This window comes from Cajanus cajan, chromosome 8 (genome assembly GCF_000230855.2).
Source record: "Cajanus cajan strain Asha chromosome 8, NIPB_CcT2T_4, whole genome shotgun sequence".
In the NCBI taxonomy this organism is placed as follows: Eukaryota; Viridiplantae; Streptophyta; class Magnoliopsida; order Fabales; family Fabaceae; genus Cajanus; species Cajanus cajan.
The window spans coordinates 27785737-27801706 of NC_138524.1; the positions used below are offsets into that span (position 1 = coordinate 27785737).

Genomic DNA, 15970 nt, shown 5'->3' on the forward strand with positions numbered 1-15970 from the left:
GTTAGATTTAATCCACTATTCTAAGAGGTTAAAATAATTCCATTTTAATTTATAGAATTTCAAAATCAATATTAAATTTATGTGATTAAAAACAAACTTATCTCATTTTCAAAGGACAAAAATTTTACTATTATTACTTCACAATTATTTTTTTCATTTCAAACAAATATTATTATCCATTTACATTTTCAAAATTATTTAACAATTCTTTAATTTCAACAATTAATATAACAAAATCTTCCAAATTAATAAATGAAGAGTTTATTCTTAATAATCATCTTAAGCCTAAAAAGAAAAATTGAATTGGTGGCCACAATAGGAGTAGGTAAGCCATGTTCTATATAAGGTTGGAGATGAGTGCATATTCTTCCATGCTTCTGAACCCACTTTGTCCCATACATTAATCACCTCAATCTTTTGTTTCTTTTTTGTTGTTGATCATCATGAGTCTTTCTGGTAAGATGAGCACCGAAGTTAGGATACACGCATCCGCAGCCAAGTGGTTCAATTTCTTCTCATCTCAACTTCATCATATTCAGAACATTGCAGAAAGAATCCATTGCACCAAACTCCATCAAGGTCATGATTGGCATGCCAGTGATTCTGTCAAACACTGGAGTTATACCATAGGTAATTAATTAAGCTTGTAAAGTAAATTATGTTTAAATAGTCGTGAAAAATATTATATATATATATATATATATATATATATATATATACTATTCCTAATAGCTACAAAATCTTGTACATGGGATATACACTACAACAAAAATCACTTTTAGTGACAATTATTATATTTTTTAATGGCAATATAAATGGCCAGCAAAATATTTAGTGACCATAAGATTTTGGCCGGTGTATATGCAGTCATGACTCTATATCTTTATTTTTAAATAATTATATAAAGTTACAAACGATTATTAAAAATCCTTATCCAAGGATACTAAATGAAGTGAGTTAGATAATTATAAAGTTTAGAATTGTCTTAAGTATTTTATTTTGGATTTATCTTATTATAACACTGAAAAACGAAGCAACACTAAACACCAACAATAGTTTCATAAGGGGTTTACATATCGTTTCAGAATATATATATTTATGGGTCATCACTACTTATTTTTCTGCTATTGATCTTATGCAATGTTTGTGTTATTGATCTTGATTACTTGTGAAACAACAGACGGAAAAGTAGTGACGTCTCAAGAACGCATTGAATCCGTCGATGAGCAGAACAAAAGAATCATATTCAAGCTATTTGGTGAAGATATCGAAAAGCAGTTTAAGGTCTTTAATCTCATTTTTAAAGCGACTGATAAGAATGATGGCGTTGCTTGTATTAAATGGACCATTGAATATGAGAGGAAGAGTGAGGATGTTGAACCTCCATATGGCTACATTGAATTTTGCAACAAATGTGTTAAAGATATTGATGCTCATCTTCTCCAGGCAGAAGAGCTCAACGAAAGTTACAAAATAAATTAAAATATTAACTATTAATTTATATAAAAGTATGTAACTATATATGTCGTTCTTCTGATAAGAAATATTGGCTATGCCCTATGACACATAATGTTTATCTGTTCAATAAGTGTCAAGTTTTATCGAGTAGAAGAAGTGTGTATCGTTTGTATGAAATTAATAATTGGAGATGTATGTGGGAGATCTCTTTGAAGAATGTTAAATTAATAAACAGATAACTTTGCTTTGTTTATGTGTAAGGTTTGATTATTCCTTCGACGTGTTGATATATATTTTATATATATATATATAATAAATAAATAAAATATAATAATAATTTTACAAAATTAATATTATTACTAACTTTTTTCAAAAAATAATGTAACTATAATCTTTTTAAAAATATTATTAAAGATATAAAGTGCTTTAAAATTTGTTTTATTTTCTTTTCACTTTTTTACAAACTTTTTTTTGTATATTTTTATTTTTTTCTTTGATTTCCTTTTTTACTTTTTTTTTTCTTTTTCTTTAAAAAAAAAACTGAATGTAAGCACTAAAAATAGAGGATAAAACTAGGAACAAATGACTTATTAGTGATGTAGAAAAATATATAAAAAGTGTGAATGTACTATAGACGTTTTAAAGACTAGTTTTGGTTTTAAAGACTAGTTTTGGTTCTAATTTTCTTTAGGTTTTGAACACTTCTTTTTTATTATTTATCTCACAATTTCTATTCAATTTTTAATGTTCAATTAAAACATAAAAGACTCAATGGAATTGTTTGCCTTAAATTGCTAAACAAGAATTAGCTAGCAAATGAAGTTCACATAAATATAATACTAGAACATGCTAGATCTAATAACATGCATAAGATTCATATAATGAGCACTTATAAGATTTGCATTAGGTGCAACCAACAATGCTTATGACACAAAAAAAAAAATAATGTTCAAAGATTCAAAAGAATAAAAAAGCACACAATGAAAGTAATGATATATAAGGACTAAACAAGATAACTAGACAAAATTAAATGGAATAGAAAATTGAAAAAGTACTTAACCGTACATTTAATTTTGTTTTACGATTTTTTATTTTGACTGAATTTTAATGGAACCAATCAAGATATAAACAAAACTTAAAAAGAAAATGCTTGGTCATAGTATACCTAAAGCACATAATGAAGATTGATTCATATGAATTGATGCATGAATTAAAAACTACAAGACAAAGTAAATATGTGACACAAAAACAATTCTAATTCATACAAACAATATACAATCAAGGAACAAACACGGTGACCGAATCTAAAGATTCAAAAGAAGCTATAGAAAGAGTTTGGAAGCCCCAAGGAGAGACTATTGATGTAGTTCCTCCTTCAAGCTTCTAGAACGAATTTTTTGCTTCTAGGACTTCTTCTAGATGCCCCAATGGCTTTTTAAGCTTAGACACCCAATTTCATCTAGGGTACCCAAACCAAGGACAAAGGTCTACTAGAGTGAGACAAATGGCCCTTGAGGGGGCAGTATGTTGGATAACATTTTTGTTTTGATAATATCTCTCATTACAGATCAAATTTTTACAATCTGACCGTTGAAGTTAAAGATCAATGTATTAAGAAAGTATCATCAAAATTTCAAAATGATGCAACAATTAACAAATTCTTTAGAGGCCTCACATTGCAGTTGGAATAAAAGCATGACGTACGGCCCCTAAGGGCCTAATAAAGCACCTAAACGGGCCAAGATAACTCTAGAAGGCCAAGAAAACTAAAAAAGAAAATTAATTTGGGGTGTGGAACATCCATTCCCAAAATGGAACAGGCCGTTTCCAATGTTAGAATGACCCGTTCCGAAATAAAAATAGCTAGTTCCCCTTTCCAAAAAGTTTTGCATTAGGCAGCATTTTTGTTTTGATAATATCTCTCGCTAAAGACTTAATTTTGACAACCTGACCATTGAAGTCAAAGTTCAATGTATTAGTAAGAAATCTTCAAATTTTTAGCATGACCCAACGGTTAATGAATTCTCTAGAGGCCTCGCATTGCAGCTAGAAAATAAGAGTCCTATACCAGATAACATTTTTGTTATAATAATATCTCTCACTATAAACCCAATTTCAATGATCCAACCGTTGAAATTGAAGATCAATATATTGTGAGGATACCATAAAAAATTCAACATGATCTGACGGTTAACGAGTTCTCTAAAGGTCTTACATGGTGCCTAAAAAAAGATTGTATTTTTATAAAATTTAGTCCCATATCGGATAGCTCTCTTATGCTTTTGCCTCCTAGAGGACTTCAAGTTGCATAGCTTCCCCCTCTCTCTATATATATCTATAGGTGATAGTGAGGCTTTTTGTAAAGTGAAGGACTGCCAAAACGTGTCCCGCACGCATTTGGAAAGATTCCTTGATGGCATCCTTGCTTCCATTGAAGAAGGAATGTTGAACAATGGCAATGGATGCTTGAACTCCTTGGATCAAAGTTCCTCAAGGGACGTTTTAATGGAGGAATGGGGCGGAAATGGAAGTGTTTGGAGGTTGGGTAGAAGGTGTTTGAGGAAATGCTTGAGGAGGGTACTCTAGGGTTGGCTCACTTCATGATGATGAAGGCCACTTCTAGGGTTGTTTCTCTCAAGGTGGAGATGGGAGGGAGGTGGTCGAATTAGCCAAGGGTGACTAAGGAATGATATAAAGGAACAAATTCTCTCTCTATATTCAATATCCAAAGTATTTACAAGGTGTGGTGCCTAGGGTATTTATAGGAGTGAGAGGCATCTAGGGTTGCATTAGCCGAAATTTACAATGTCAAATGCACACCAAATGAAACCCAAATTAACCCTAGATGCAACTTGGTGGCCAAGGATGGAATCTTTGGGTTTAGTTAAAGAAATTTTTGTATTTCTTTTGTAATCTTTGAGGATTATATCCTAATCCTGCCTTATCGAATACACATCTTTGTTTTCCTAATATTATATCTAAGTTATTTCTTCCACCAGTAAAATTTGCAAGAGTGTTTCTTAGATTACTAATTTCTTCTTTAAATTTATTGCAAGTTGAACATGGATGATTTGTTTTATCAGTATCTAACTTATTTTTAATCTCTTAATTTTCATTTTTAGAATTAATTATCTTAATTTCAGTTTTAAGATTATCTAATTCATTATTTAATTTAAAATCTCATTTTCTAAGTTTGAAATTGTTTTCTTATATGATGATACTAATTTTGCAAGTTTAAATGATTCTTTATGTAAATCATTGAATGCATCTTGAATTTCATCAAATGAGATTGAGATATCATTGTTAGAAGATGTTACCTCTTCTTCGCTTTCGTAATCCTTGGCCATGAGTCCCAAATTTACAATTTCATTTTCAGAGTCACTTGTAGAATCCATGTCATTTTCTTCCAAGTGATATAAGCTTTCTTCCCTTTCATTTCTTTGAAGCTTTTCTTGTTGGATTTTTCCATTTTTTTTAAGGATCAGACATTCTAATCTCAAATGTCCCGATTGATTGCATTCATAGCACCTTGGGGTTGAAGAAGATTCTTCTCCTTTCTTCTTTATGTTGAAATTGAATTTTGTTCTATTTCCTCTATTCCTTAGGAATTTGTGGAATCTTTTTGCAAAGAGATTGAAATATTCATCATCATCATCATCATTCCTTAATGTTGTCATCTTTTTCATTTTCTTCATGAGAGGATGAAGATGCTTTAAGTGCTATACTTTTCTTCTTTTTGTCACTATTTTCATTTTGACTTAGTCTCATCAATTCCATTTCATGCTCTTGAAGTTTTCCAAATAGAGATGCAAGAGACATGGTTGTTAGATCTTTTGATTCAGCAATTGCAGTCACTTTCGGTTGCCATTCCCTACTCAAAGATCTCAAAACTTTGTTAATAAGATCTTCATTAGGAAACACTTTTCCTAGGGATGCAAGATGATTGATTATATGTGTAAATCTCTTTTGCATGTCTTGAATACTTTCATTTTGGTTCATTCTAAATAATTCATATTCATGGATGAGAGTGTTTCTCCTAGATCTTTTAACATCATTTGTGCCTTCATGTGTTATTTTTAATGTATCCCACATTTCTTTTGCACTTGCACAATTTGAAATTCTAAAATATTCATCTATGCCTAATGCAAAAGTAATTATATTTTTGGCTTTCAAATTGTATTGAACTTTTCTTATATCATCATCACTCCATTGATCTTTGGGTAAATCTTTTATTTCTTGACCTACTACAATAGTGGGAATGAAAGGACAATTTTCAATAGAATCCCATATGTTTAAATCTATGGCTTCTATAAAAATTTGCATCCTAGATTTCCAATAATGATACCCTTCACCATTGAATATTGGAGGTCTATTAATGGAGTTTCCTTCAGAAAATAAAAAATTTGTTGAGGCCATTTCAATTCTTGAAGCTTTTAAGCCTTATACAAGAAACTTGCTCTGATACCACTTGTTTGTCAAGTAGCCTCGTATAACTTAAGAGGGGGGGGGGGGGGTGAATTAAGTTTTCTAAATTTTACTCTTATAAAAACTTTTCCGAATTACTTTCTTATCAATTTATTTCCTTAGACAAATTTGTACGTAAAGAATGATGATGTAGAACAACTCAAACACAATTAAATAACAAATAAATAAAAGTGTAGGGAAGAAGAATTGCAAACTTGATTTTATACTGGTTCGGCCAATCCTGCCTACATCCAGTCCTCAAGTCTCCCACTTGAGATTTCCACTACTCTTGTAAACCTTACAAGACTTGAATCCTCCAACACCTCGGAACTCCCTTTCCTTGTGTTTTGATTCAAAAACCAACAAGGAGAAAAACCCTTTCTCCTTTACAGATCAACAGATCAATAGGGTATGACAGAATGACTGTCTTTGAAGAATAGATATTACACTTTCTAAGAACTTGATGAACTCTTTAGAGATTTATGCAAATGATTTTGGCCAAGTAGTTTTTGTAAATGATTTTCACAATAGAGTTCGTCACCTTTCTCTGAAAAATTATAGGTATCTATAGACAATTGTTTCTTAGGTTATGTCTTTTCATGAAGAGTTGTAACTTTCTATAATTTTTCAGAAAATAGGCTATGGTAATCGATTACAAGACTTGGTAATCGATTGCAACGGTTTAAGTTCAAAATGTTTGAAACATTGTATAATTTAAATTCAAATTTTGAAATTTTATCTTCTGGTAATCGATTATAATGACTGATAATCGATTTCCAGAGAGTATTTAACATTTGAACCTTGCACAAAGAAGTTTTCTTTCTCTGATAATCGATTACATCAAGTGGTAATCGATTACCAGACACATATCACTTGATTTGGCTTATGAAATCTTAAGATATAGAAAGCTTATATTTTCTAGTTAAAAATATTTTTGTTTAATCTTTTGAATACTCTTTTTTCTTTCTTTTCAAACAACTTATTCTTATATTCAAAAAGATTAAGTTTAGGTTTTCTTGAAATCCTTATTTTAATGGCCAAGTGAAATTTGCAAATTCTAAAAGTTCATTTTACATACTAAGCTAAGCAGTCAAGATTTATCTAGTTATTACTTGAGATCTTGCTTCTTGATCAACTTGCTTTAACTTGACCTTCATTTTCTTCAATGCTTTGGCATCATCAAAACTTTGTGCATATTTTCTTCCACACATTACACTTGCTAAAGGAGTGAAGGAAGCTTTATGGTTAAAAGGGATGATTGGTGAATTGGGTATATCACAAAATTGTGTGAAAGTTCACTCTGATAGCCAAAGTGTTATACACCTTGCAAGTCATCAATGTTAGAAAAGAATGACACAATCCAAGAGGGGGGTGAATTGGATTCTTTGACACTTTAAAAATTTCAGAGTATTTAGGATCTTTATTTCAATTAAACTTTTCTAAAAATGAACTTTCAATGAAGTTTCTTAAAGACTTGTTATAGAAGAATGAATTCTATATGCTTACTTGATTAACCAATAATGAGATTCAAATTTAACACCAATATGTAATGCTTTGATTCAGTTCAAACCAATGTTATTCATGCACACATGTTAATCAAGAACAATCTTCTTTAATGCACAATCAAGATATTACACAAAATACAAGATAAGGGTAAGAGAAGATTGCACAAGTCTTTTATCCTGGTTCAACCACTCCACATGTGACCTACATCCAGTCCTCAATCATAATCTGATCAAGATTTGTTCCACTATCTCAATGAAGAAGGTTTACAAGCATACCACACATGCATATACTCCTACATTCAAGATAACCACTTTCTTGACCTCAAGAAAGCACCCCTTGTAGAAACCCACTACAAGAATTCCTTACCACTTGAGAAACCCTCTCAAGATTTACAAGTATTCACAAAGAATTAAGGAACGAATTCACATGGAATTCAGAAGCAAATCTTAATCTCTTCCCTTTCAAGAATGTGATGATGATGATGATCTTTTCTCAATGTTTTCACAAACGTTTTTCTTCTTGGATTCACAAAGAAAACTCTCCAAGATTTTCACAAAGACTTCACAAAAACGCTTTTCTAATTTTGATTCTCAATTCTAACTCTGTTATGAAGTTTCAAAAAGTTCAAACTATTTATAAAATTTTCAGAACCAGATAATCGATTATTTTAAAGAATATTCGATTATTTTGTTCTTCATGATTTCTAGAAATCAACCAAGAACAATTTAATCGATTATTTTGCTGGATAATCGATTATTCCAGAGAGTCATTTATGGGATAATCGATTATTTCACAAATAATCGATTATTGCAACAAGGCATCCCATTTTTCCTGTTGCTGGAATAATCGATTATATTTAATGATAATCGATTATTTTGAGTTAGTTTTCAAAACTTCATTTTAAGTCTCAAAATAACTTCTTAATCCTTTTAACTCATCATCATACACTCCCTAATCAGTTTAGATATAGATTTAGCTTATGCACACAGCACACACAACAGATAAACTCAATATTTATACACTATTTCCTATTACATAGCACTTTCTCTTGACTTTGTTTTTGACTTCTAAGTTGTTGTTGTCCTTGGCACAAATTTGTTATCATCAAAACTTCTTCAAGCTTTAGAGGTGATCTCATCAAGCTCAGACTTCAACAATCTCAACAATCTCCCCCTTTTTGATGATGACAAACCATGACAAACCAAGCTAGGCGCTTTAACCATTGTGCTTTTTCTTTCACTTTCAACACCTGCAAAACACAAAACCTGCAAAGCACACACACACAACCTTTCTCCCCCTTTGGCATGATCAAAAACAAATCAAGCTATGTTTGTTCACAACACACAATATAAGCCATATGCATACTCCTTATGTGCTCAGAACAATACCAAAACAAATTTAGCACATCATGGGTATTGATCAACATCCAAACTTTGTGAACTTTGAACTATAATATCCAAGTCAGAACCATTAGTTCAGCAACTCAAGCATAACTTTGTCAGCCAAAAATCACAAGATATAATCCATAATCCAGAATTTTACACTCCAAAAACATTATCAATTTAGCTCACCAAATATCAAATATCAAAATATCAATGCTAAAAAAAAACAGAACATCATCATGCTCAAAAACAGAACATCATAGCATCAATCAACTAAATCAGAATTTGTCACACCATCCAAACCAATATATCAGCAATGCAAACTTCAAATTCCATCAGAAATTAAATTGTTCAGTAGATTTAAAGCATTAAAATTGTTCCGGAATTAAAAATATTACAACCAAATTGAAATGAAAATCCAAAAAAAAGACTTTAAACTTCCTAATTAAAACAGAACAGCAAAAACAGAGCATCAATCTGAGTCTTCAGGTATGCCTAGGTGAGTCTTGAGTCGGTTAACCTCACGGTCAAGGTCATCAAACCTATCAAGAATACCAGAAAATAATGACTCATGCCTTCTAGATATATCCATCACAACATCAAGCTTATTTATCATGATTTGCTCGAATGGAGAGAATGGCTTAGGCTCCGCTTCTGGCTCCCGATCAAGTTCAGCTTCAACCTGTGGTGGCTGATCCTCGTCATGAGATGGAACGCCATCTTCATCTGTCGCCAATTCAGGGGTTGGAGGTACATCTCCCTTGAATACCCACTTATCTTCCTGTTTAAGCATCCCCATGTGATGCAAGGAAGATTTCTCAATTTTGTTAGAAGCATGGAGAATTATTTTCTTCTCCCCTGTCAAGTCTACCCCTACATTCTAAATTTTTTTTGACAGCAACAAAGCATACGGAATTGGTCCATCCTCTTTCCGTCTTGCCTTCCATATACAGTCATTTACAACTGATACCCAATCAATCTTAATTTTCTTCTTAATCACATGCATCAGTAAAATGTCATCCCTTGACATTTGGGCATGGTTATACAAATGCGGTTTAAGCATCCAAGCAATAATAAAGGAAATCAAACGGGAATTTTTCTTCATACCTCCCGCCAAGAATTTGTTATAGTTGGTGGTCTCAGGATTCCTCTGAAAATCTCTGAAGGTCGTCAGCTCCTCAAAATCACCAAAGTTGAATGGTTGGGATTTTTCACGTCCCGTGCCACTCAGCCCGGCAGCCGCCTTCAAAGTTGGCTCGTTAAGCTTAATCAGCTTCCCCTTCACAGCTGATTGCACAATGCCTTCATTGCTTGTTGCAAAGTAGAGAAACAACCTAATCAACTCAGGATAGTAGGGTCCCTCCATTTCCAAAAACTTCCCAAGTTCTTGGTGCTCCAGCAGAGTTGGAAAGCTAAAGCCTTCATTCTTGAACCACTCCAACTTAAGGGTCTTGGGAGGGATGATTCTCCGACCCGCATGTAGACCCCTAAAATTGTCCGAGTCGGAAATAAGACTCGAAGACTCTCGAAGACCGAAGGAAAGTCAGCCAAAAGGACTCCTGGAAGACCCTAGGATGATTGTCTGTAGGTTTAGAGGTCTTAGAGTAGCTTAAAATAAGGATGTGGGAGGATTGAAGCTCAATACGGCCTCCTAGAAGTTCAGTACGGCCGTACTGAACAATTTGAACTACAATACGGCCGTACTGAAACCAATACGGCCATACTGAAGTTTTTGAACTTCAGTGCGGCCGTACTGAAACCAATACGGCCGTACTGAAGTTTTTGAAACTTCAGTACGGCCGTACTGAATTCAATACGGCCGTACTGTAGTTCAAATCTTCAGTACGGGCCGTATTGATGTCAGAGGCCGTACTGCGCCTCACTCCTATATATAGGACGTCATTTGGACGTCATTCCACACTTTTCCACACTTCTTGGACTCTCTTCTTGAGTATTCTGGGGTTTTTGAGCAGTGTTCTGCCCTAGGAATCTCTCCGAGAGCCGATCCGACGAAGTTCTTGAGTTCTGAGCATTTAGCTTGAGAATTCGAACTAGTCGAAGGGAAATCTTTTTGATTTCCATAGTAAAGATTAATTTTTAGGGAAGGAGCGAGCGAGCGTGTAGTGGGAGGGAGCGCCAAAAAGCCTCCTAACATTTGAATATATAAAAGCACGCTTCAAAGGTTTCTTCTTCAAAATCCTTCCTTTTACTGCTTTCTGATTGTTGCATCGCATGTTTAATTTATTCATCATGTAGATATCTTATTCATAGCCGTTTATAATAAATAGGGGTAATTTAGTAATTTTACACTGTTATTTATGAAATAATCCGTCATAGGGAACCCGAAAGGGGCGTTGTGGGGTGCTAACACCTTCCCCGCACGTAACCGACTCCCTTACCCGACTCTGGTTGTAATGGCCAAAGTTGATTTATGAAATCAATTGCCTTATATCTTTTTCCAATGTTTTGAGTAAAACATTGGTGGCGACTCCAAGAACCCTTCTTTTTGTGAAAACCACTAATCCATGGAGGGTCCCGCTTGGGATTAATATGGATTGGTGAATCATTTAATAAAATTGTTAGTTCGATGAGGTCTCAGTTTGAGAATGAGTCGTTCTAACAATCCACCACTTTTCAAAACTTAAAAAGAGTCCGACCATCGTCGCGAATGCCAAGGTCCGTTTCGGCGGGTGGCGACAGATGGCGACTCCACTGGGGAAGCCTCGAGAGTCAATCCCATTTAGTGATGGATTCTTTTCAAAATAATAGTTTAAAATTACTTTATTACCCCTCACTTGTATGATAACATGTTTATCTATTTGGCTTTAATAACTGTTGTATTTTTAAATTTACGCAATTGTTTGAAATACAAACTGTACACGAACCTTTGCACACAACAGTTCCCTCTATACCCGGGGGCATGAGTGGTAATCCATAGGGAGTGGATGTTAGTACGGCCGGTTGTCGAATGGGTCTATAGGTGCCCGCAGACCGTTGTCGGAAAACATCACTCAAGGTGATAACCATGAACTCAAGTCCGACAGTGCGTTGGAACTTTCCATCGACTTACGACGAGAGGAATTGGGACCCTATAATGGGGGCACCTTGGGGGCCTCAGACCAGTGAGAACAGTTAGAACCCCCTTGAATATGCACTTTTCTGCAGGATACCCCTACCTCGTGATTCGCTCGTGACTGTTCGTGGATGAGTGAATTGTTTGTGCATTGTTTTTGTGACATTGTTTGAGCATACATTGCATTCTTTAAACATACAACATTCCTTTTTAAAATAAGAATAAATAGGAATAAGAATCTTCCGTTACATGGTGTTAACATCTACCTTCATCACATTCATATAGGTAGTTTCCATTTTCACCCAAAAAAATAAAAAAATAAAAGTATATACAAAACAAAATACCCAAAGAAAAATAAAGAAAAAAGATTATTTATCCAAGCCAAGCAAAATCATGCATCATCTTAGGAACATCCTGAAAACATGATAATGCTTAGTTGAATAAACACAATGCATGCATATTCAACGCCATCATCTCATATCATGCATTCTTATCAAAGATCATGGAGGGATCTAGGTTTGCATTTCATACATCCCTCCTAGTAATTTACTAATAACAGTAATAAAAAGAAAGGATTAAGCGATGCGTATGTTCAGAATGGATCGCACGCCATTTGTTATTAAGTGTAAGCCAACAACCGCGCCAAGCGAACGCACATCAACTCCGTTGTTGGTAATCAAGACGAATAAAGGGGAAGGTCCGACACCGTTAAGGATCACTACTCAGAGACCTTTTCCCTACGAATCGAATAAGGCTGTGCCATGGATATACGACATCCATTCTTCTGCCGACAGCGATATCTCTAACATCGCTGGACTTGGGGGCATGACTAGGAGTGGCAGGATCTACACTCCCGAAGATCTTCACGATAAAGCTCCCAAGAATAAAGGGAAAGAAAAAGAAGAAAAAACCGAGGAAAATAAAGAATCCGAGGAGGAGACTGATGAGCTGTTAAAATATATCCGACAGAGCGAGTACTCCATCATGGATCAACTTCATAAGACGCCAGCAAAGATTTCTCTGTTGTCGTTGATCCTATGCTCCGAACCGCATCGGCAAGCTCTGTTGAAAGTCTTGAACGAGGCATACGTTTCGCACACTATCTCCCAAGACAAATTTGAGGGGATTGTTAGTCACATTACGGCTAATGATCACCTCACTTTCACCGATGAAGAAATCCCCGCTGAGGGACCAAACCACAATAAGCCCTTGCACATCTCTGTAAAGTGCAAGGAATATCACATCGCAAAAGTCTTGGTGGATAATGGATCTTCCTTGAATGTGATGCCTAAAAGAACTCTTGATCAAGTGGCAATCAAGGGAGTCCAAATGCGCCCGAGCAACATGATCGTTCGAGCCTTCGATGGTTCTAAAAGAGAAGTGGTGGGAGAGATCAATCTTCCAATCCAAATTGGACCCACCATCTTCAACGTCGAATTTCAAGTGATGAACATTACTCCCGCATACAGCTGTCTCCTCGGCCGACCTTGGATTCATGATGCAAAAGCTGTTCCTTCTACGCTCCACCAGAAAGTCAAATTAATAGTGGGTGACAAGCTGGTGACTGTACAAGCTGAAGATGACATACTCATCAGCAAGCCATCCACCATACCTTACGTGGGTGCAGCGGAGGAAGCTCTAGAAACCGCCTTCCAAGCATTGGAAATTTCCAATGTTGAAACGTTTCCCCGAGAAATGAAGAAGGTAGCCTCCATGCTCACCAAGAACGGATACTTGCCAGGACAAGGACTTGGCAAGGATTCCCAAGGAATTCCCGAGCTACCTACTATTAAGGATAATCCGGGGAAACAAGGGTTAGGATACAACCCTAATAAAGATCAAAGGACGAAGAGGAACAAAGATCCTTCTCGATGTTCTTTAAGCCAGATCTTTAGGAAGGCCGGTTCACAAGCGTTAAGGCCGGTCGTCGTCGTCAAGTGTTTTTCTCCTTCCGATAGGGATGTATAGACCTGATGACTATTAGAGATCACTCCTCGGGGACAGCCCGACCCCCGAGCCTCGATAGGGAACATGTTTCCATTATGATTATAATAAAATCATTCTTTATCATTTCTTACTGCTTCTCTTCTTGCTTATAATAAATTTCTAAACCGCATTATTTTTAACCCTGTTTGAATAAACATGAATGAGGTTAAAATCATCTTAATAATAATAATCCCGCATCATTTTTATGTGGAAGTGTGTGTGACAACTTGGAGCACCTTTCCTTGGCCTCGACAAGTGCCATCATGGATAAAAAAAGAAATCCTAAAAACAAAAAGCTCGGCAGGAAACCCAAAAAGGGGGCTGCGTAAAAATAAGAGCAAAGAACCCGCTAGGAATCCCACAAAAGGGTGACCTAGGCAAAAATTAGGGTTGCATAAACGAACAAAAACAAAGGTCCGCTAAGACGCCACAAAGGGGTGTTTTAGGCAAAAATAAGGACAATCAAAAAAGCAAAAGAAACCCATGATGGTACCATGAACCGAATTCAAAAAGAAAGGTTCAAGGAAAGCTATCTAAGTTGTCAAATCAAAACGTCAAATAACAAGACTTTCTTAACTTCATAAGTGTTTAATCAAACAAGCCTAAACACATGAGCCTACCTTGGCCAACCATTCTTACAAAAACCATTTTTGAAAAATAAATCCCCTCTAAAACACAAACTTCAGAACAAAAATATCTTTCCTTTCTTTTCTCTCTTGTCCCAAACGATTTTAGGATAATCTAGTGGAAACATGGAGATATAGTGGTCAATAGGAGGGTTGACATGTCTTCTAGAGGAAGGGAAGAATCACTGGGTTGATGACGCCCATCTCGATATAACACGCATCATTCCTCGGTTATGTAATTCGGCAGCGCACAGCCCGTCTGGAGGAATGGCAAAATTCAAACAGAGAAACGCATCGGTTAATTCTTTTGAAAAATGAATCAAATAGAATTAGGTGCATCATACCGCATACATGCATACAGATGATAGGTGTACTGGAAGATCACTTATTCTCTGTTTATTGAAAAAACAAACAAAAAAAAAAAAAAACAAAAAAACAAAAAAACAAAAAAAAAAAAAAACAAAAAAACAAAAAAATATAAACTTCAGAAAAAACAATGCGCCCGTACCATGTTCAGTACACCCGTACTAAAATCAGGGTTATGAACAAATTTTCAACTCAATACGGGCGTACCGAAATGAATACGGCAGCATTGGCCATAACGTCCACACCAATACGGGCGTATTGAATTCAATAAGGCCCGTATTGGCCCATTCTCATTCATCACAACATCTTCATTCCTCTGCATACTTCATCTGTGAGTGTGTTTGAGATCCCTCCAACAGAAAAAGCCGAAATCAACGAAAAAAGGCAAAATTCAGAAAATCAACAAATTGTACAGAATAATTGAGCCTGGAGAGGCTTGTCGAAATAATACTCCCCAAGAGACATCTCCGCTTGCACTCTTGGGCTGAACAAAAAATCAATAAAACGTACAAGAATAACCGAGCCTGGAGAGGCTTGCCGAAATAATACTCCCACAGAATAATTGAGCCTGGAGAGGCTTGCCGAAATAATACTCCCCCATCGTACAGAATAATTGAGCCTGGAGAGGCTTGCCGAAATAATACTCCCTCATCACACAGAATAATTGAGCCTGGAGAGGCTTGTCGAAATAATACTCCCCAGAGACTTCTCAGCTCACTCTCGTGGATCAAAATCTCCAGTAAGAGCTATCAAAGCAAGACCAGTAAAATTCCCCAATGGAAGCATGGTCGCCCAAACACGAAATATCCGAGTCAAAGGACTCAGACTTCCTCAGTGGAAGGTAGCTTTCCAACTCAAGCGATGAGTGAAGCTAAGCCTGCAGAGGCTTTCTAAATAATACTCTGGGATACATAAAGTCCTCAAATCCCCATTCGCCTACTCAGAGGCACCCCTTCAAAAAGCAAAAAATCAAAAACATCAATAACCATTCCCCAAGCGGAATCCGGCACTCAGCCGAACACTGAACATCAAGATCATTCGCCTACTCAGAGGCACTCCTTTAAAAAGAGAAAAATCAAAAAGATCAATAACCATTCCCCAAGCGGAAT

At 35.4% G+C, this 15970-nt stretch overlaps 1 protein-coding gene across 1 annotated transcript; it reads left to right on the forward strand.

Annotated features, from left to right (window-relative positions):
• The first annotated feature begins 359 nt into the window (after nt 1-359).
• Nucleotides 360-1711, forward strand: LOC109810256 (MLP-like protein 43). The gene is made up of 2 exons (XM_020373678.3): nt 360-630; nt 1181-1711. The coding sequence occupies exons 1-2, from the start codon at nt 444-446 to the stop codon at nt 1480-1482; spliced, it is 489 nt and encodes a 162-aa protein (XP_020229267.2). The 5' UTR covers nt 360-443; the 3' UTR covers nt 1483-1711.
• Nucleotides 1712-15970: the final 14259 nt, after the last annotated feature.

Excerpts from the sequence above, each read along its gene's own strand:
- LOC109810256 (XM_020373678.3), top strand. The coding sequence starts at position 444 with ATGAGTCTTTCTGGTAAGATGAGCACCGAAGTTAGGATACACGCATCC. Across the intron at positions 631-1,180 it reads ACACTGGAGTTATACCATAG|ACGGAAAAGTAGTGACGTCT; the intron begins GTAATTAATTAA and ends GTGAAACAACAG.